This window comes from Salvia hispanica, chromosome 3, assembly GCF_023119035.1.
Source record: "Salvia hispanica cultivar TCC Black 2014 chromosome 3, UniMelb_Shisp_WGS_1.0, whole genome shotgun sequence".
Classification (NCBI taxonomy): domain Eukaryota; kingdom Viridiplantae; phylum Streptophyta; class Magnoliopsida; order Lamiales; family Lamiaceae; genus Salvia; species Salvia hispanica.
In genome coordinates, this window is record NC_062967.1 from 15,460,303 (window position 1) to 15,481,594 (window position 21,292).

The following is a 21,292-nucleotide window of genomic DNA, read 5'->3' on the forward strand; positions in this document are numbered from 1 at the left end:
TACTCCCTCAGTCCCCCATAATTTGTCACCATTCGACACGGATTTTAAGAAATGTAATAGAAAGTGGGTTGAAAAAGTTAGTGACATTTGAGTCCTACTTTTATATATTAGTTTTTATAATAAAATGTGAGTGAGAATGAGTTAGTTGAATATGAAATCCACTATAAAAAATGATAAAAGTGAAATGTGACAAATTTTTAGGGACGGACGAAAAAGGAAATAGGTGACAAATTTTAAGGGACGGAGGAAGTAATATTTAACGGAATAAGTAGCGTAACGCAAATATAACCTGAGTTTGCTGTCTGGTAGAAACACGAGATATAAATGTAAATTGACGTTGGAATAAAACCGGAATTATATTACAGGAGTATTAATTAACTTAGTAATTTAAACATTCTGTGTGGCTTGACGCTAGTGAGCAGTGACTTCCGGAAAGCAAATCCAAATATAGAAAACACATTTAATTAAGACACACCTAAAACATTCAAATAAAATAAAATAAACAAAACATCACTAGTTTTAGCTTTTGGCTATTACCTGGACGCTTCTATGTTTATACCACTACAAATGGGAATCAACTATCAACTACTTTAGTCTCTATAAACAGGGGAAACCATATGCTACAGGGAAAATAGTATACTCACCACTGTTTAATTAATTTTGCGTATATATTAGTAATTAATTGGCATGGATGAAATGATCGACTTCGAATTAGCTTTTACGCAGCCCGAAGAAGATTCAACGGTAGAGTGGAGTAAGTACAACCTTGAAGCTCAATTCAGGGTCGCCACCGCCCGGTTCGCGGTGGAGGAGATGCCGACGATTGATGCAGGCGGCCGCGAATGCGCAGTCTGCATGGAGGGCTTTGGATCAGGCGGCGGCAAGAAAGTGCACTGCGGCCATGTTTTCCATGAAAACTGCATTTTCCGGTGGCTGTCCGTCCACAACTCTTGCCCCTTGTGCCGTTGCAATGCGTCCGACACTAGTTGAAATTTCAAAACGTTTACTTAAATATCACTGTCTCATTCGTTTGTTTTTTCATTTGTTGTGATGAGAAATGTGTCGATCATAGTAGCTATTTTTCGTGCTCGGTTATTTATCAATCTCAACTCAATATCATGAGAAATTCATATTTACGATTCAAATCAATAATAAGATTCGTTTTTATTGTACATATAAGTGTACAAATCTTTTTGACATCTGTTTGTTTGACTTCTTGAGGATGCTATTGATAAGATAAATAAAATTGCATCAGTAGCAATATGCAGCTTTCAGCCTAGTTGTATACTTACTCAATTAGCATAAGGCTTTTAAAGAAATGTCTCAAAAATAAAATAGGGAAGGTTTAGCCTAAAATGGTAAATATCATTCTAATTTATTTTATCAAACTCATTTGTACATCCTAAACCATGATAATATATTTGTTTATAAAAAACCTAAAAAATAATCCCAAACATATAAACTCTGTTGTTTAAATTTTCAAAACTAAAATAATTTCTTTGTCCTTTATTGTAGAAAGCGCTGCATTTTATATTCAGCCAACCGCTACAAAAAATTGTAGAACTGCAGAGAAAACAAATCAAAGAAATGAATACTCTGATTCCAGAGTCTGCGAATGTCTCACTCCTGAATTGCATTGACCTTTCCAGTTCAGATGTTCAGCTATCCGTCTCCCTCCTTAAACAGGCAACTCCCTCTCTATCTCGCGCTCGATTTCTGCTGTTTAAGCATCCTATTTATGCTTCTATACCTCTCAACACAAACCGATAACTGCGAATTCAGTTTTCAATTGTGAGACTCTGCTTTGTTTATCGAAATAATTAGTTTTACCGAATGGTTTATTGCTGTGCCGGATTTTCTCGATGAAATAGTATGTTAATTTTCATGTGTATTCATAAACGCATAATCATGGTTATTTGGATTTAGGCGTTCATTTCAATCAGGAATTATAAAATTATTATAAAAATAAAATTACAGTTTCACAGCTCTGCTAGTTTGATGAAATAGTTAATTTGCTGATTCGGAGAGAACAGATTGCCCAAATCTGTTTATTTCTTTGTTGAAATAAGGAGACTTATGTTGAACGGATATTTTAATTCTCATCTGATTCACCAACTTATTCTGTGAAATATAGGCATGCTTGGATTCTGGATTCTTCTATGTGATCAATCATGGAATCGATAAGGAATTCATGGATGAGGTCTTCTCTCAAAGCAAAAGATTTTTCAATTTGCCCGAGCAGGAGAAAATGAAGCTTCTAAAGAATGAGAAAAGTCGGGGCTATACTCCGTTGTTTGATGAAAACTTGAACCCTGCCAATCAAATTCATGGTTTGATCACTTTTTGATGAAAACATGGTTCAATTTAAATGTTCCTGCTGAGTTAAGAGATTATCTGTATGGCACATTTCAGGGGACTATAAGGAGGGATATTACATAGGCATTGAGGTGTCTGAAGATGAGTCTGATGCACAGAAACCATTTTACGGCCCAAACAAGTGGCCATCGGAAGGTAACTTCTAGAAAGATTAGATCTCATGAAGAGTATCAGTTTGTTACAGTATTTGCATGCCAAATGCTTGTCGTCCTTGTGTCTAATTCCAAGGGATGCTTATGGGACTCGGTTGGCATCGCAAGTCAAAATCCAATTTGATTATTGTGAATATCCTCTAACTTAGTGAACTTTTTCTGTCAGATATTTTGCCCAGGTGGAGGAAAACCATGGAGGAATATCACCAAGAGGCACTGTAAGTTTCATCTTCTCATTTATGTAATTACCATCATTTAGACACAAATGTGTCCATGAAATTCAGTACTGAGCATGTTTTCCTTTGTCAGTGGAGGCCAAAACATAGTTTTTCTCTTTGATCTTAGAATAATTCTTTTTTTACTAATTTCGTTATATATGTAGTACAATAGCATAAAACATTACTAGTGTAACTAATAATATGAGAAACAGTAAAAACATTTTATATATTATTGGAAGAAGTATTTAGTGATGTTTATGAGAGTTTGTCACATATTAGTCTGCTAATACTGTTATACATGAAGAGTCACTGGATATTATTTACACCATTAACTATATGCTATTCATCATCCATGTCCCACTTAGTTAGTTAGCTTGTGGTTTTCATTCTAAAACTTCTTATGCTAGCAGATCGTATGACAACCCTCCGCTTATTTTAGGTGACTGTCATTTTTAGTTTTAAGAACAGATCACTTGCAATCACCATCACTCTTTCAACTGATACAGTTAGATATTATTGTTGCAGGTCATACTGCTACTTACTTATCTGCCATTTGAACTGATAGCTTAGGGGCTACGTAAATCACCGCTCTGGGCTAGATAATTGGTGATATGTCTCATCACTTTGACATAATAAACCAATATTCTTGTCCAGTTAATGACATGTTAGGGACGCAGTTTATACACAAAGGGTGCACGTGCAGCTGCACAGGCTTATTTATGTCCCTTGGATGAAATAATTTCCTTACTTAAACTAATTCACTATTGTTGTATTGCTTGCTCGGAAACTCCTGCATTTCCCTATATTAATAAACTAAGTCTTTTTACTGTTTGTGGAGGACCTGTCTAATATTTTCACTATCTCCGAAATTGGCGTTGTTCGCTTGGAACATGTGATGTGTTCTTTTAGTTTGATCATTCAATCCAATTAGGGAGTTTATAAGTTCTTATCTCTTTTCTATCACTGGTATGAGTATCTACTACCTACCTAGTAGTATGAATATTACAGTTTCGATTTTTGGATTTTAATAGAGAGGTATCGAGATCCGTTTCCCGGCTGATAGCCCTTGCACTAGGGCTAGATATCAACTTTTTTGATCAACCTGAAATGCTCGGAAACCCTATTGCAACTTTGAGGCTGCTACATTACGAAGGTAAGGATTATTGCGATTCAAGTAGCATGTCATAACTGATCATAGTAGACAGTAACAGTGCTTCATTATAACTTAGGTCGAACTTCTGAACCTGCCAATGGAATTTTCGGAGCTGGTGCACATACTGATTATGGTTTAATTACCCTTTTGGCAACAGATGATAACTATGGTCTTCAGGTATGTGCAACATATATATTTATGCCTTGTTCGTTCACCATTTTCTCAGTTGATCTGGAAGTTAGCAATAACTGCAGATATGTAAAGACAAAGATGCTAAGCCTCAGACCTGGGAGTATGTACCACCATTAAAAGGGTGAGGCTATATTTTTGTCTTTCCTGGCAGAATTTATGGCCACTCATCTAAAACTGTTTTCTGCCTCTGCTTGTTAGTACTTTGCATTGTATGATCAGGACATTATTTTTTATATTATAATGAAGCCTAATACCAGTTTGTACCAATTTATTACTGTAACCATATAGAACATTAATACTACTACTTCAAGTCAATAATCTACTTTTTTGTTTGATTTTTACTTATAACTGTGTACTTATATTTCTGTAGTATTTGGCATTATGTAAAAAACAGAATTGAGGAAATTAAATCCACATTTTTTTTGTATCCAATTTAAGCCTTGTAACTGTGCATTTTTTTTATATGTAGGGCATTTATAGTTAATCTAGGTGATATGCTGGAGCGATGGAGCAATTGCCTTTTCAGGTAATCATGCGATGACATACAAGTATGATAACTTGTTTATTTTAATACCTTAAGGAGGCGTTTTCTTTTCATGATTGATAAGAATCATAAGATAGATGATTGAGCACTTTTATCCTTATTATTATATTTCCAATCTTACCCCCATTCATTGGGATATGAATCAAGCAAAATTAGCTCAAATGATAGAAATTATGAAAAGCATTGGCATATCCCAAAGTTCTAATCCATCTAAATGACATGGATCAACGTTGAATATTTTATCTAACTAGGCTAATCCTTAAAGGTAACTGCACGACAGCACAATGGTTGATGGGCATCCAACGAATTTTCTAGAAATATGAAGCGAATACCATTATCATGGAGTTTTCCTCACTTTTTAATGTTCTCTCTCTTTTTATAGAATGTTGCACCATTTCATCTGGTTTTGTGTCCATCTACAACAGCATTATACTGAGATTTTTTAACACTAGTTGTCAAATAATGTGTATATACATATGTAATGTGTAATTGATCTCTGTGCAGATCCACGCTGCATCGAGTATTGGGCAATGGCCAAGAAAGATACTCAGTAAGACTTTTTAATTATTGTGATGTCCTTTCAGGGATTTTCTTCTTGTCTTGCACTATACATTTGTTTAATCTAGTTTCGGTTTTCATTTCATTCATTGTATGAGCATTCATCCTGTAAAAGGAGAAAATTAGTTTTGTTTAGCTGAAACAGTGTTGGGTTTATTAGTGTTAATTGTCAAAGAAATAGGTCGGAGCGTCTAATTTCAAAGTATATATAGAAACAAACAAAAGCGCAGTTATTATTAATCTGCATCCTATTGCTCATAGGGATCAGACAGCAAAAAAAAGTTTGACACAAAACAAACCATGGGCACAGCTTTTTTATTTGTCTTCTTACCTCTTCAATAATGAAATATAGGACTTGGACCAAAGAAACTTCTTTTTATGGAATGGTGGAAGTAGTCTCTCTATTTAAGCCAAGGATTGTTTTTTAGGAAAAAAAGGATCATTCTTCTAATATTCTGATGGTGATATAATCTGTGTCTCTTATCTGTATGCATGTTGATCTATGACCATGGGAAGGCTGACTCTTGTTTTTCCATTGGCAGATAGCATTTTTTGTCGAGCCTAGTCATGAATGCATTGTTGAATGTTTGCCAACATGCCAATCAGAGAAGAATCCTCCAAAGTAAGTTTAATTGATAATCGCCTGCACTTAATACTCTCTATAGCTTATGAGCTTTTTGGTATGTTAATGAGAATTTGGTGCAACACTATATATCATGTGGGACTGATAGAGTGAAGGTGATTGCAAGTGAGAGACTAATGATACCTCAATAGAACTCTCCTTAAATGAGACCCTACAGCAGAACGCGGTCCACAAAACAATATTCCTTGACGAGACACATTAACATGGGTGATCTTTTTAACTCTAGGCTCATGCAGGAACACAGCCCATGCAATACTAGCATGGGCACTTAACAAAAGGGATATTAAGCGTTAAAACATCAACTTTGGCCGAATTCTTGTTTGTCACCGTGAACATATAAATTTGAATGACAATACTTGAGCTTTCAATTTGTCTGATTTTTCTCATGAGATCAAACTGCCCCCAAATCAAAGATGATTTAACAAAATTGAAAATGACATTGCAATAAAAATCATGTCCTTTTATATTATTTTGATCAAAACAATGTCATTTGTTGCCACGTATAAAAACTTGACGCTGCCATCAGGGATAAGACTGCTTACGGTCAAGCATTATGTTATTACTTGCATAGACTTATAATATAGTAAACTATTTACTAATTACTATAATTTTTGTAGTTCTTATTGATTACACTGTTATGCTCTCTCAGATTCCCTCCAGTTAAATGTGAAGATTACCTCTCGCAGAAGTATAAAGATACCCATGCCGACCTCAGTTTCTATGCATGATATTATGCATACAAAACCACCGATGTTGAAGGCAGTTCTATCCAAGCGAGATTCTATGAACATGACTTTTAGTTATCGATGCTTTGATTACTTTGTACATGAAATTTAGTGTCACTCCGTGTTGATGTAATTTAGTTCTACACACAGTAATTATACATTCTTGAAGACATTCTAGTTATACAAATCTATACTAAGATTGTGGTGGATGTATGTGTAAATATATAGGGAGATTTATATGCCCGTCGACTAGACCTGCTAGGATGAAGTACAACCAATCTTTTTGCATACTAGTCGGTTTGTCTACCACAATGTTGTTGAGTCGTAGTTCTTTTTATATGGTTCCATTGTAGTTGCTTGTCTACATATTAGTATCCGAACCTCCTATCAGATTGCTATCACATTTTTGTGAGCTCGTTTTGGTACGATTTATTTCTTATGTCATATGAAACTTAAAATGAGTTTTGTCTGTCACTCGAAGAAGGGCAACGTAACGGAGGCTTTAAATCGTTTCCTCGATTGGTCAAATTGGCTTGCATGGGTGAAATTGTGCTACAATATGAGTGTTCACTCATCCGTCGGATCAACCATTTGAAGTTGTATTTGGATGTCCACTGCATACTTGAAAGAAACACAACACGATGAAGAAGAAAGTTAACATAGACAATACTCGAAATAAGTAACTGGTGGTCACTATTTCATTGATTGATTCGAAAATAAGAAACATTACAAACTTCTAGCATTGGAAGCATCTAGAAGTTCCTCCTAATTTATGTACAACCTCTTCTTTTTATTGAAAAAAAGGGCTTCACCGACTTCAAGAAGAGTCCAGAGAAATGGATTAATTAAATTAACAAAAGAAAGGCATATCTAGAGAGTTCCACCAGTACGAAGTTTTCCTCCTAATTTATGTACAACCTCTTCTTTTTATTGAAAAAAAGGGCTTCACCGACTTCAAGAAGAGTCCAGAGAAATGGATTAATTAAATTAACAAAAGAAAGGCATATCTAGAGAGTTCCACCAGTACGTTGAGTGTTATATTATTAACTTAATACTTAATTATTAATTATAACTAAATATCTTTAGATATTCAAATCAAGAGCCTAGATCATAAGTCTCAAAACGTCAACACTATAAAAAAAACATTAATAAGGGTATTAAGGTCAATTTACAACAATTTAGTTGTAACTAACTTTTGAAAAATATCACATAACTTTAAAACGCATATAATTTTCTCGATTAAATTATTTTTTCACACAACATATATCAAATTAAAGATAATTTCATAAGGATTCTAACGAGATCTCACTTGCATATGTTCCGATGTCAAAATTTGAAAAAAAATTCAAAAATTTTCAATTTTTTTTTCAAATTTCAACATATTATATAAAATATGTAAATATAACACATGTAGAATGTCAATCTTAAAGCAATGTGTTAACATTTTCAAAGCATTGTATTGATATTTTCAAAACACTATATTGACATTTTCATCCAAAACTTTAATTTGGTAGTAGTTTTTTTATCTTTTTCGATTTAATTAATAAAAATGAAAATTACACATGACACATTTTAGACCACTAGATTTCTAAAATCCTATGATCTTAAATTAGTTGTAGTTAGCAACTAGAGAGTGAGTTAGCAATTGATTACTCCCTTCCACCGATATGAAATATAGATTAGATCTTTTGTATTATTATATTAAGTAGAATTAGTTAACTAGATTTCTCTAGATTAGTAATGTCGGTTCTTGACTGACTTGGTTTCCTATAAATAGGCATTTAGTGTTGTTAAGTGTGCACAATTAGAAAGCTAAGTGTGCGTGGAGTGTGTACGGGGGAGTTAAGTGTGAGAGGCGTGTCCTCGGGTTCTTGTGAGGTATAGTGTTGTGTATTGGTGTTTCGTACACCGTTGTCGAGTATAATAAAATACAATTTGCGTAATAGAATCTTGGAGTATCACTGATAACCAACACTTTGGTGGTCCTACAATATAGTTGTTGTTTTCGTAACAATCATCTCATTTAATTCAGCTTGTGTGCATCCGGCCTTGGGCAAATTTTGTGCACCACACTTTTCCACGTGACCTTAGCCACGTCAGTTTCATACAACTTCAAATTACATGCAAGGTTCTCCATCTTGGCCGGGTTCGACACCGCAAGGTGATTGCAGCCAGGGCAACTTGGTTGGTGTTGCACAAGTCTAAGAATCATAAGTTAAAACCCCATTGTTTTGGCCCATTCAAAATTCTAGAACATATTGGTCTGGTGACTTATCCATCTCAAGTTGTCAGCCGACGCCTGCCTGCACCTAGTGTTCCACGTCTCACCCCTTCAAAAGGCTACCCATGTTAGTGTTGCTGAACTAATCCTTCCTACCTGTTGCCTGTCGACCCGCCATATCTCGGTCAGTGATTCGGTAGAAGTCTTGTTTATTTAATTCCAATATTGAGATTTCAAAATTCAAAAACACGATGCAAAATAATTAAAGTCTAACATAGCTAAACTGATTCACTTTATTCACTCCTTCTGGAAAGTAATAGGTTGTGCTAAAAAATGAAAAATAGGTAATGATTCCTGATTTCAAAATGTCTTCCATGAACTCCATTGAAATGAGAGAAATTCGTAGCCAAGATTCTGTCCTAGGTTCAGCCATCGTCGTTAATGGAGTTCAAGGCTGAAATTTCTCGTATAACTTGAGATTTATCATAATTAAATTTCTCATCATCTGCAGCTGCAGCAGGCGACATGATCAGTTAGAGTTTCCTTTTGAAATAAAATCTCAAAATTGATCTCTATGAGACTTCACTATTACCTTTGTCATTGTTAATATCAGCGATAAGTCGAAGAAGCTTGGTTCGATTCGCCACAAGGATATTGATGATATCAGTGGGTTTGTTCTGATTGGCTGCAAATAACTACCAATATGATGTTGAATGAGAACCATGAAAACATGTGAACTCACCTGATTTCCCATGAGCTTAGATCAACTTTAGAATTGGTACCTTAAAAACATGAAATGTTTCAATCTGAATGCTCTTGCTAGACTCCTGTCAAAAGAAAAAATGAAGAGCGAGTGCATGAGTTTAAATTAACATCGCGATATCAGAATATTCTATATATCCATTTATATTTTTTAAAATTTTGGAAGGGAGCTAGAGTTTTACAATTTTTTCTAGGCAAAAGCTAGATTTCATGCAGATGAAGCAAGTTGTAGTATAACCCATGAATTTAAGTTGTGCTTTCCACATTTATATGAATAAAATGCATTTGTGATTATAATTGTTTGTTCCTTGTACTCTTTTTCTTTTAAATGAAGGAGGCTAATGCATTAGCAGACAATCATACTCTTAGAAGATTCATATGGATCCTTAGGTTGTCCATCGAGCTAACGTATCGAATCATCACTGCCGAATTTGAACGTTCAAGCAAGATATCACTCAAGAGCTGAAAGAAGTACATAACAAAATCAGAATTGAGCAGGAATGGGATGCAATAGACATAATTGAAAGTTTTCACTTACAATATACAGAGTAAACAGAATGCAACAATACTCCAATAGAACAGATAACGGAGAGAGAATGATCATTACCTTGAGAGCTTGCCTTCTAGTGATATAATTAGTAGATACAAGCAATTTCGAGTTGTAATCCGCAAAGAACTAGCAAGAAAATGATTTAATATATCAGAAAGTCACGATGTGTTAAGGTGTTCTAAATCAGCATCATTTCATTCTGTGAAATTTAAATGATTAAATTGTTAATTTAAACTGAAATGATAATATGATGAAGTTGTTTCAGTTATTATTACTTGCACAAACTAAGCTTCATAAAAAGACATGGCAGCAGAACTCGTACATGGATGATAGACAAATATAACGGTCATGATGCTAAACCTTTTTTTACATTACATAAAACATTAGTGAAAGAAGAAACAAATCTACTAACCCAGTCATCATTCTTAGATAGAAAATCAGCTACAGTTGACTTATGTCTGGTCAATAGTTCCTAAAACAAGAGATACCATAAGTGAATGTCAGACATAATCAGTACAATGAGGGAAAGGCACAATACATCACCTATATGGGGAGTGATCAATTGCCAACTCAACCTTTATTTGCTACTACAACTAATTTAAAACCATAAGTATGTAAAGATCTAGTGGTCTATAAATTGCCATGTGTAATTTTATTTTATTATTATTTAAATTTAAAAAGATTAGAAAACTTCCAAAATTAGGATTTTTGATCAAAATATCAATATAGTATATAAAATATATCAATGTGATTCATTGAACATGTCAACACAATTTTGCATTGACATTGTATACATAGTATATTGACATATTTTTATACCAATATTTACATTAAGCTGATACGAAAAAAATACGAAAATTAAAAAAAAAATCAATTTTTGACATTGGAACATATGCAAGTGAGTTCTCGTTAGAATCCTTATAAAATTATCTTTAATTTGATATATGTTGTGTAAAAAAATAATTTAAATTGAGATAGTTATACTCATTTAAAGTTTTGGGATATTTTTAAAAAGTTAGTTATAACTAACTTTTTGTTAATTGACATTAATACCCCTGATTAATATTTTTATAATACTATATTAATATCCGTGGCTAAATGATCTTGTGCCTTGATCTAATGATCTAATGCATATTATTTAGTTGTAGTTAGCAATTTAAGAATTAGTTAGCAATATAACACACCACCTCACTTATATAAGGTCATTTTACCAAATTTTGCTCATCTATCACAACTCATAAGTATCTAACAGAAATTATATGGTTAATATATCTTCACAGTTCAATGCCATTCTATATGACATGATTATAGAAGCATGTGAGAATGAGAAACAGCAACTAATATTTCTAGTGATACCATCCCAATACTTATAATATAATACAAGGAACTTATTCTTAGAGGTATTCCTCCCTTTGCAAGGGTGAGAGACCAGGGTACGAATCCCATCCCCGAACAAATATTTGAGGCTCCAGAAGAAAGAATAAAAAACCGAAATAGCTTGCAGATGAACCAGCAATTTTTCTAATGGAACTAATAAAGTACAGTGTACGATTTCACTAATTAGTTTAAATGCATAACCTTGAATGTGCCAGCAGCATCGGAAGCAACGTCAAAATTTGGGAGTTGTATATACTCAAAGAATTTCTTCATATGCTGTGAATCCAAAATGTACCTTTAAAGCAGAATCTAGAATTAGTAAGCCAGATTTAAACATACAAAGCAACTAATAACAAAATGCAAAGGCTAAAGGTAAACATGGAGCTAATACTAATATGCCGGCTGCTTAATAAAGGAGACATAAGTGCTCATCTGCAGGTGCAGAAACTTTTGGTTCATTAAATCAGTGGGTAACAGCCCAAACGGTTTGCTAAACTACAAAATTCCAGATTCCAGTAAGGAACACAAGAATCATTCAACAAGTTAGCCCTTCCACATATGTGGTAATAGAGCGACCTTGTATAAAGGAAAAATTCGGAGATGAGGGAAGGTCTAGGGGTGCGAGGAGACTACAATTTGGCTTCCTTGCTTACCCTGTAAACTAACTTAATCTTGGTTTATGCATAGAGAAAAAATCATCTATCACGGAATGAATTCACTATTACACTTCATTAAAATGGAGTTAAAGACAAAAGATAATCCTCAAAAGGGCAAAGATAATTTAGAAGACTATTAAACAAGGGATTCTTAATTAAAGATAACTGACAAACTAAAGATAAGGATAAACAACTTGGTGATATCTTTAAGCACTATCCATAAGCTGGACTCCTCACTGCCCACACCCAGGCTGATCAATATCACTTACTTACAAGATCAATTATCCATGTTAATGTTATGATACTGGAAATTGATCCCATTCTGCAAATCAGTTTAATATAATCAACAAGGAAAATGAATAATCAACTTACTTTGCAACACTTTGGTGGCGTATGCACTCCCTCAACATTGCACCATAATGTAATGCCAGATCGTTATTCTCATAACTGATGACCACCAGAAAAGATATAAATAAGTTAGTGTGGTTAAAAAATATACTTTTTTAACAATTAAAAGAAGATCATGCGCACTATCAAACGCAAATGACACTTTCCGAGCATGAAACAAAATCAAGTGCATTATCTTGGTCGAGTTTGAAGGGTTTAAACCTTCTAGTATTAAGATGTCATGTGTTGTCAAGTTTCGATGTTAGAAATGAAAACTATTAGAGTTTCTTATATTGTAGCATAATGTCCACGAGAGCTAAGTTCCTTTCTAACTCACCAAGTTCCAAAAACATCTCCCAAGTGTAGATTCAGTTCAAAATACCAGTCAAAAGCCCAAACAAAATCATCCACATAGTCTTACCCAGCTATCAAAATGTCCACGAGAGCTAAGTTCCTTTCCATGTATTCACAAGCTATCAACCTTGACTGTAGTTTTTGCCCCTGCAGGTTCGTGACAATCTGTGTAGCTTGTTTGCGAGTCTGCAAGAGATTATCTAGTGACTCGTAACAATCATCCATTGAAATATCCAGTAAAAAATCTTGGCGCGGTAGATTCAAACATTTCAAAATCAAGAGAAATAGTTTCCTTTTCAACACCACCATTTTAACCTTGAAAGTAAAAATACTCTGCATTTACCTCAAAGTTCAACTTGGGAAGACATGTAATAAGCAAACGAAAATTGTCTTCCCTAAAGAACTCTATTGCCAATTGTGCACAAGTTTCTACTACAGGTTTGGAATCACTGTCTCCATAAAGAATGTTTTTCAGTTCCCCGATAACTTTGTTCAGATCCTTCATCTACACAAATTAAAATAAAAAGTAAAAACAACGCAAAATATACACTCCAACAATCACCTGATTCAATAAATATGAAAATACAGAATAGATTGATAAAACATGAGAATGAGTATATGAAGGAAAGCATAGTAAAGTAAGTTCAAAATAAATAAATCCATCAATGTAAATGGTAGGTAGATTAACTCGAATATTTTTGTTATCACTTAGAAGGATTAAGCTGGATAGACTAATCCTCTGTTTTCTAAAATGAATTGAAAGTGTGGAACATCCCAACCCAAAGCCCCAGATAATATCCATCATTTGAGCTAATTTGGTTAAATTCAATACCCTGGGGCCTGGAATTAAGATAAAAATCATAATGAAAGAAATATCCGTTCAATTTCACACCTCTGACATAAATTGGGGAAATTAAATGCAGAATGAAATTGAGATCAACATAGGAATATGATTAGGACGTGAAATAAGAATAATGGCGAAAAAGGGGGACCTTTTGGTCGCGTTTGGCGTCCTTGATGTGGGGGGCGGCGGCGCGGTCGGCGAAGAGAAGCAGATCGCGAGCTTGGCGGACCAATTCGGCGGGGGTCTTGGATTTGGGCTTGAAAAAAGCCTTCATGGTGATCTCCGGCTAGTTGTGATGACATTTCATTTCTTAGGTAAATTCTTTCGCGGGAATCATCATCGAATCACGTCGATCAGATGATACACCATTACATATATTTGCATGTCTGTTTTGCGTTTTTTTCGTCTTTATTGTTTTGGATAATCAATTCGGACTTCATCAATTCAGCTTTTATTTATTACTACTATCTCCATACTCCTCTAAATAAATAATAGGTCTCATCTCATATGCAAAAAATAATTCTTAGATAAAAGTTTTTTATTTTTAGAAAATAAATCAAAATAAAAAAAGTTTCTGTTTTTATGAAACAGATGGATTATTACCGAAATACTCCCTCCGTCCACGATTAAGAGTCTCATTTCTAAATGGCGCGGGTTTTAAGAAATGTTAAGAAAAGTGGGTGGAAGAAAGTTAGTGGAATAGGGGTCCCACTTGTATATATTAGTTTTAAATGATATGTGAGTAGAATGAGTTAGTGGAATGTGGGGTCTCTTTACCATTTATGGTAATTATGAACCGGAACTCTTATTCGTGGACGAACCAAAATGGAAAAATGGGACTCTTATTCGTGGACGGAGGGAGTAGAATTTTTGTTTTTCTATAGATTAACAAGTTGAAATTTGACATTATTATAATTTTATAATTTATTCTTTTTGAATGAGTACTTCTAGTTTCCTTCTTTTTAAAACTGTAGTACTCCATTATAAACAATTTTTGTTTTCCTTTTTCTTTTATTTTGTAGTGAGGCAAGGAAACAAAGTAAAACAGAATTTTCTTAGGATTTTGTTCGGCTCCTTTTCTTTTTCAGCAGCCTATAGCCAACGATGAAGAAGACCAGAAATACAGCTGCTTCTGCAATACGTCTGGTTGGTAGAAGACGAATTGCAGCTAAAGATAAGCCCTTTCCACCTAAGCTGCGTAGTAGTATAGATTTTAGTTGTGTTCATCAATTGAATGATGCTGTTAAATTGTTTCACGAAATGGTTAGAATGCGTCCGAAGCCTTCCGTTTACGATTACAACAAATTGATGAGTGCCACTGCCAAGTTGAAGCAGTACAATTTTGCCCTCCATGTGTTCGACGAAATGCGCCAAATGGGTGTCGCAATGAATGATTGCTCGATGAACATTGCGATCAATTGCTATTGCCTTCTGAAACGCGTAGGGTTCGGTTTTGCTATAATGGGCACACTCATCAAGATCGGCTACCAACCGGATGTCATGACATTCGGCACTCTCATCAAAGGTCTGTTTTTGGATAAAAAGGTTGTCGATGCCATGAATTTGTTCAAGAAGGTGTTGGATTGGGAACTATGTGAGCCTAGTAATATTATGATTTTGACAGTGATAGATGGGCTTTGCAAAGGCGGACATATCTTTGAAGCTCATGATTTGTTTCGTAGATTAGAAAAAACCGGGCGGAGACTTGATGCTTGGGCTTATAGTGCATTGATCGACGGCTTGTGCAAAACCGGAAGGGTGGATGATGCTTTTCGGCTTCTGTCCAAGATGGTTGATAAGGGGCTTTCGCCTAATGTTATCACGTATAATTCATTGATCCAAGGGATGTGTGATGTTGGTAGACTTGCAGATGTTAAGGATTTGGTGAATGAAATGGTTGATTCTAATGTGCCTTTGAATGTGATCACTTTCAATATTTTAGTTGATGCATATTGCAAGGAGGGTATGGCGGAAGAGGCCGAGGATTTGTTAAAAGTTATGATGCAACATAATGTTTGTCCTGATATTATCACTTATAATACGTTGATTGATGGGTTTTGTATGAGAGGTAAAATGGGTAGGGGAGAACTAGTGCTTAATTCCATGGCGGAAAGTGGTCTTAAGCCTGATATTGTCAGCTATGCCAGCTTAATCAATGGATATTGCAAGCATGGAAGATTGAATGAAGCTTGGCGGATTTTTTGCAACGTTCCTTCTAAAGGTTTGATGCATAATGCATACACTTACACTACTATGTTACATGGCTTATTTGGCAAAGGTAGATTTACTGATGGTTGGAAGCTTTTCAACGAAATGGAAGCTCGACGAGTAAGTCCTAACTTGTATACTTACAATACATTGTTGGATGGATTGTGTAGGGATGGGAAGATTGATGAAGCTCTTTCATTTTTACACACATTTGAAGCGAAAGGAGTTATTCCCGATATAGTCACGTATAGTGTTCTTATTAATGGATTATGCAGAAACGGAAGGCATGATGTTGCAATAGATGTTTTCAATCAACTTCCTTCTAAAGGTTTGCAACCTTCTCGTAGAATATACACAATTATCATTGGTCTGCTCGGTCAAGAAGGTGATGTGGAGAACGCTAAGCGTTTGCTTAAAGAGATGGAGAACCGTGGTTGTCCTCCCGATAGTGTGACATACAACGTTTTAGTACAGAATTTGTTGAAGAAAAATGAACTTAACAAGGCAATACCAATCCTCGAAGATATGCATCAAAAAGAATTCTCCGCAGATTCTGGTACCTTTTCAATGCTAATAGATCAAGCTGAAGGACAAACCGAAGATGATTTTCTTCTCAAATTGATGAAGAGAGTTATGCCCAAGGGAATTGTGGTTTAAGACAGAGTTTTGGTAATGACGTATTCTTAGGTATGTATGTCGTTGGCTTTTCCTACTACAGAGTTGTAGAGCAGCTGACTACTCTTTTTTCTTATCTGATTTTGGTGTTTTTCATTGGTTTTTGCCACAGAGGTTTCAATCAGCCCGGTCGTAGAGTGAATCAACTTGGTGACTATTCTTTATTTTGAAGATCTTAACATAATTGTAACCGTTTCTTTTGAGTTTTCTGTGACTATTTACATATTAATATTCTTGAGTAGATGGAACTACTACACTGGTTTGGCTGCTGCCATCTGCTATTTGCTGCACTACCAAGGTAAGTTGGATCAAGTTTATGATGTAATATTAATTTAAGTTGTGATGTAAAAAACGTTGTTGCAATGATGAAACATATGCTGAATTATATAATACTGAACGAATGACAAGTTACTGCAAGATCAACAGGTGTAAATTGGGTTGTTAAGAATCCTTGCCTATGTTTATTTCTAACTCTTGATCTCTTAGATTGGTGAATGAGCAATGTAAATATAGTTCATTAGTTTAAAATTGATGAAGCAACACATGCAACTAATTTTAATACTTGTTTGTTTGCGTTGTTGTTCGTATGAAAATTTGCCTAAACTGTTGCACCAGAATCATTGGAGCTGGGATTTTGAGGCCGAACGTGTTATGGCTATTGATTTTATCTCAACATGTTGCACATAATCACTGGAGCTGGGATTTTGAGGCCCAGCTGCACACTCCGATTCGAGGATTACCAGTTTTAGTTTTACAGCGAGTTTATGATTGAACTGCCGCAGCAACCATTCACAAGTTTAGGTCATTTTATGCTTTGCTTCAACTGTCAAATAAGTATCAGCAATTGAAATTGCTATTTGTAGGAAAGGCTGCTTCTGTATTTGTATAGTAGCTAGTTTTCATTGCCGCCAAATTAGATATTTCTTGTATTTGCTTTGTGAATTTTTTATCCGGATAAGCTAAGCAAAGTGATACTTTCTCCGCCCTCCATTAATTGACACCATCTGACTTGACTCGTGTTTTAAAAAATATAGTGGAATGTCAGTCCTACTTTTATGCATTAGTTTTATAATCTCTCCGTCCATAAAAAAATAGTCTCATTTTTTCATTTGGGGTGTTAGATGCAAAAGTCAGACATAACACGAGTGTGCGTTTTTATCCTGGAGCTGCTTGCAAATACGCATGTTTCTGTGTGTATGCACATCCCAATTCCTATATCTATATCTATATTGGATTAATAATTTTTGGGAACTCGTCTAATTTCATCTTCCTCAATACATACATTGGGATAAGGTAATTTCATACCGAAAAAAGCTAGGAACCCTCAATGGATATTTTAGGACACATATATTAAGATAAGGTAATTTCGTTTCCAATTAGTAATAATAGGATTGAGTTTCTCTATCGATTAGTTTCGTTTCACTCACATGTTCGGTCATTTTCGAGAGCGATTCAACAATAAGTACGCATCATGACTACTCATATCAGGCCTTGTGAATCTATATGCTACTGTAATATTAAATGTGTCATTTCCTTACATGCAAAACGTAAACAAAACAAACATGCTTAGAGCAATATACTTGAAAAAAAAAAAACTTATTGAAATATAAATGTGAATATTTGGGGCGAAGTTTGCCAATTAACATAAACCGAAACAAAATGAAGTAAGGAATGGAGGCAAATCTGAGAGTTAGGAAAAAAAAAAATCAAAACTAAAAGAAAGTAGTACCAAAAATAAAATTAAGAATATAAATACGCATACTTCCCCCGTTCCTTAAATTTTGTCAGAATTTGATTGGACATGAGTTTTAAGAAATGTAATAGAAAGTTGATCAAAAAATTAGTGGAATAGTTTTATAGTAATAAAATGTGAGTGAGAGTTAGTGAAATAGTTAGTAGAATATGAGATTCACTACCAAAAATGGTAAAAAGTGAAATATGACAAATTTTGTGGACGGACGAAAATGGAATTATGTGACTAATTTTGTTGGACGAAGGGAGTATTAATTATTAACGAATTATTCGAATCCAACCTAAACCTAATCCGAAATCAACCTGTCCTTATTGATTAACCGGATAAGGAATTAGCTCATTACTTCATCCGCTAAAGTCGAAGATTTCGTTCGCGATGATGTGCATAAGTTTTCGAGTTATCTACCTAGATAAAATTCGAGTTTATGTGTTTCCTTTCCAATTTCAGAATTTAATTGTTCTTCTTAATGTTTGTCTGAGGCTATTAAAGTAAGACAGCCAAATCCTTTGATTGTATGTTTCTCTTGCGCTGCTCTTTCCGTTTCTTATATATCTCCTTGTAAATGTTAAGAAACTCCGTGAGAGAAATTTTTATTTACTTAGACAACTTTTTTGGTGTGTATTTTGTTTAGTTAGTGGTTTTGGATTGTTCGCTTGCCATGCTTATGCGTGAGTAAATGTCATATCCAATTTTATCTCTTGTTCAATTGTTTTTTTCTCAAAAAATCAGCCTTTGACAATATATCTTGGTCTGTTTCCATGATATCAAGATTAAAATGTATCTTATGATTATCCATGTCACTTCCACACATTTGACTAATTTAATCTTAGACAAATTTCATTTTACCTTATCTAATGGAGCATTGTCTTACCATTATTTTAATTAATGAATCAGACGGCACCTTTGAGTATAAAATAAAATAAAAATTCACCTATTTTTGTAGGTTAGGCTATGTTCGTCAATTCACACATTATTACTAGAAGTACTCTCTCCGTTCGATAGTAGATGTCACACTTTCCTTTTTAGTTTGTCCTATAAAAAAAGTTACATTTCCTTTCTAGAAAAAGTTACATCTCACAACAATTATAAAATTATATTTTCTTTTTTTGGTATAAAATTATATTTTCTCTCACCACTTAACACACAAAATAACATCTCCCAAAATCCCGTGTCATTTCCCAAGTGTGACATCTACTATGGGACGGAGGGAGTACTATTTTAAAAGATAAAATATCAGTAAAATTCCCAATTATTTTCGCACTATGATTATATCTTGAACTAATTTTATTTTATAAATCATGAACTAATATGTATTACTCCCTCCGTCCCCGACTTAGAGTCACACTTTTCCATCTCTATCTATTCTTAATTAAGAGTTACACTTCATTTTTACCATAAATAATAAGTAGGTCTCACATTCCACTAACTCAATTCACTCACATTTTATTATAAAATCAATACCAAAAAATGGATCATACATTCCACTAACTTTTTCAAACCAACTTTTTTTTACATTACTTAAAACTCGTATTCGGTCAAAGTGTGACTTTTAATCGGGGACGGGGGGAAGTAATATGTATTGTAACATGAACCAAATGCGAAGTGAAATAACCAATTAAATGAAACAAGAGGAACAAAACTATCTTTTTTTGTGCCATGAGAAAAAAGAATTAAAAGTCTAGTTTTAAATAGTATACCATGATATTAGGCAAACCTTTTTAATTTTTTTAAAAATATTAGTAAACAATTATTTAAATATTTTGATGGAAAATTAAATAGGTAATAATGACCATAAGATAAAAAACGTGTTTGGAAACATTGAGGAAAAAATTATCTAAATATTTTAATGAAAAATTGAACTAGCTAATATTGTCCATTAGATAAAAACATATGTTTAAATCTTGACTATTGGTTTGAAACATTTGCAACTATAAAATCAAACAGTTGTTAGTGACAGAGCCAAATCAAACAGTTAGCAAAAATAAATGTACCTAGAATATATAAATCAAACAATTAGCCAAATGAAACAGTTAGCAACTATAAAATCAAACCGTTGTTAAAATAAATGTAGCAAAAATATATAAATCCTATTGAATAAACATAATTGTACCTAGAAAAAATTAATTTACTTGTCTCAATTGACCAGTTTAATGGAAAAGTCCTCTATTATTGTTAAAACTGTTATCATCAAAAGTAAAATTATACTCCAATAAAGAAGTAGAAAATTTTAGGTAAAAATAATTATATTTTTTAGATGAATAATAAAAGATTTTTTTGCTTCCATGATGGTATACTGTAATAATGCTTACCATATGTCTTTAGGTTTGTTGTTTAATTCAGTAAGGCAATTCATCTATTTGAATTGAATGGTATGTATGGATGAAGCTCCATTGATTTTTTTCTACAACAGGATAGATATGCTCTCTCAAAAAGTTGGAGAATCTATCAATTTAATCTATATCAATTTGCACTTGCTAATGTGAAATGTAGATTTGGTGATTTGTCCTACGTTAGAGTCTTTTCTTGTTCATGAATAAAAAAAAAGTCATCAATGCTAATTGTTTTTTATTTGAGGAGTTGATTACCATGATAATATTGCGAATTCAGATCACATGTTTCAGTGTTAATTTGATTGTTCACATTACCATCAACGACCATAACCGTTGCTTGTATCCGTTGACGTATTCGAGAGATGGTGCTAGGCTTCTTTTGTGGTGTGATTATAAGAGTTGTTTTTGGCATGATTTGGCTAGCAGCAAAGCTAGGGAGATTGAGTAGATTGATTTTAAGGTTTGTATAATTGGTATTTGATCATGTTGATGTTTGAGCCGAGAGCTTGGCCAAAGTTGGTGATGGTGTGGATAAAGTGGGTGAAGAAAAAGTTTTGAATAGTCATAAAGAAATTTAATGTAAGCTAAAGTATGTGGAGTATGGACAGTATGAT

The 21,292-nt window shown here is 34.0% G+C and overlaps 3 protein-coding genes across 8 annotated transcripts; 2 read left to right on the forward strand and 1 right to left on the reverse strand.

Moving 5' to 3' along the window:
- Nucleotides 1-1,533: 1,533 nt before the first annotated feature.
- LOC125216918 (2-oxoglutarate-Fe(II) type oxidoreductase hxnY-like) lies at nt 1,534-6,770 on the forward strand. The gene is made up of 11 exons (XM_048118705.1): nt 1,534-1,686; nt 2,135-2,330; nt 2,413-2,511; nt 2,695-2,746; nt 3,778-3,899; nt 3,976-4,076; nt 4,154-4,212; nt 4,561-4,617; nt 5,140-5,185; nt 5,736-5,815; nt 6,486-6,770. The coding sequence occupies exons 1-11, from the start codon at nt 1,588-1,590 to the stop codon at nt 6,562-6,564; spliced, it is 990 nt and encodes a 329-aa protein (XP_047974662.1). The 5' UTR covers nt 1,534-1,587; the 3' UTR covers nt 6,565-6,770.
- A 2,274-nt stretch (nt 6,771-9,044) lies between these two features.
- Nucleotides 9,045-14,106, reverse strand: LOC125216388 (putative MO25-like protein At5g47540). 3 transcript variants are annotated; one of them, XM_048118081.1, is made up of 11 exons: nt 13,861-14,106; nt 13,212-13,373; nt 12,936-13,054; nt 12,500-12,574; nt 11,673-11,766; nt 10,507-10,566; nt 10,152-10,220; nt 9,908-10,006; nt 9,565-9,609; nt 9,375-9,477; nt 9,045-9,287 (listed from the first exon to the last, which is right to left on the reverse strand). In XM_048118081.1, exons 1-11 carry the CDS (start codon nt 13,984-13,986, stop codon nt 9,208-9,210), a joined length of 1,032 nt encoding a protein of 343 aa, XP_047974038.1. In that variant the 5' UTR covers nt 13,987-14,106; the 3' UTR covers nt 9,045-9,207. The 3 variants fall into 3 exon arrangements, with proteins under 3 accessions (XP_047974038.1, XP_047974037.1, XP_047974040.1); XM_048118080.1 differs by having other exon boundaries at nt 9,045-9,293; XM_048118083.1 differs by lacking the exon at nt 13,212-13,373 and having other exon boundaries at nt 9,045-9,293.
- Nucleotides 14,107-14,708: 602 nt separating this feature from the next.
- LOC125214128 (putative pentatricopeptide repeat-containing protein At1g12700, mitochondrial) lies at nt 14,709-17,589 on the forward strand. 4 transcript variants are annotated; one of them, XM_048115025.1, is made up of 5 exons: nt 14,709-16,165; nt 16,268-16,607; nt 16,708-16,745; nt 16,838-16,893; nt 17,211-17,589. In XM_048115025.1, exons 1-2 carry the CDS (start codon nt 14,817-14,819, stop codon nt 16,575-16,577), a joined length of 1,659 nt encoding a protein of 552 aa, XP_047970982.1. In that variant the 5' UTR covers nt 14,709-14,816; the 3' UTR covers nt 16,578-16,607; nt 16,708-16,745; nt 16,838-16,893; nt 17,211-17,589. The 4 variants fall into 4 exon arrangements, with proteins under 4 accessions (XP_047970982.1, XP_047970981.1, XP_047970984.1 ...); XM_048115024.1 differs by having other exon boundaries at nt 14,709-15,237; nt 15,337-16,607; XM_048115027.1 differs by having other exon boundaries at nt 14,709-15,237; nt 15,400-16,607.
- The last annotated feature ends 3,703 nt before the right edge of the window (nt 17,590-21,292 follow it).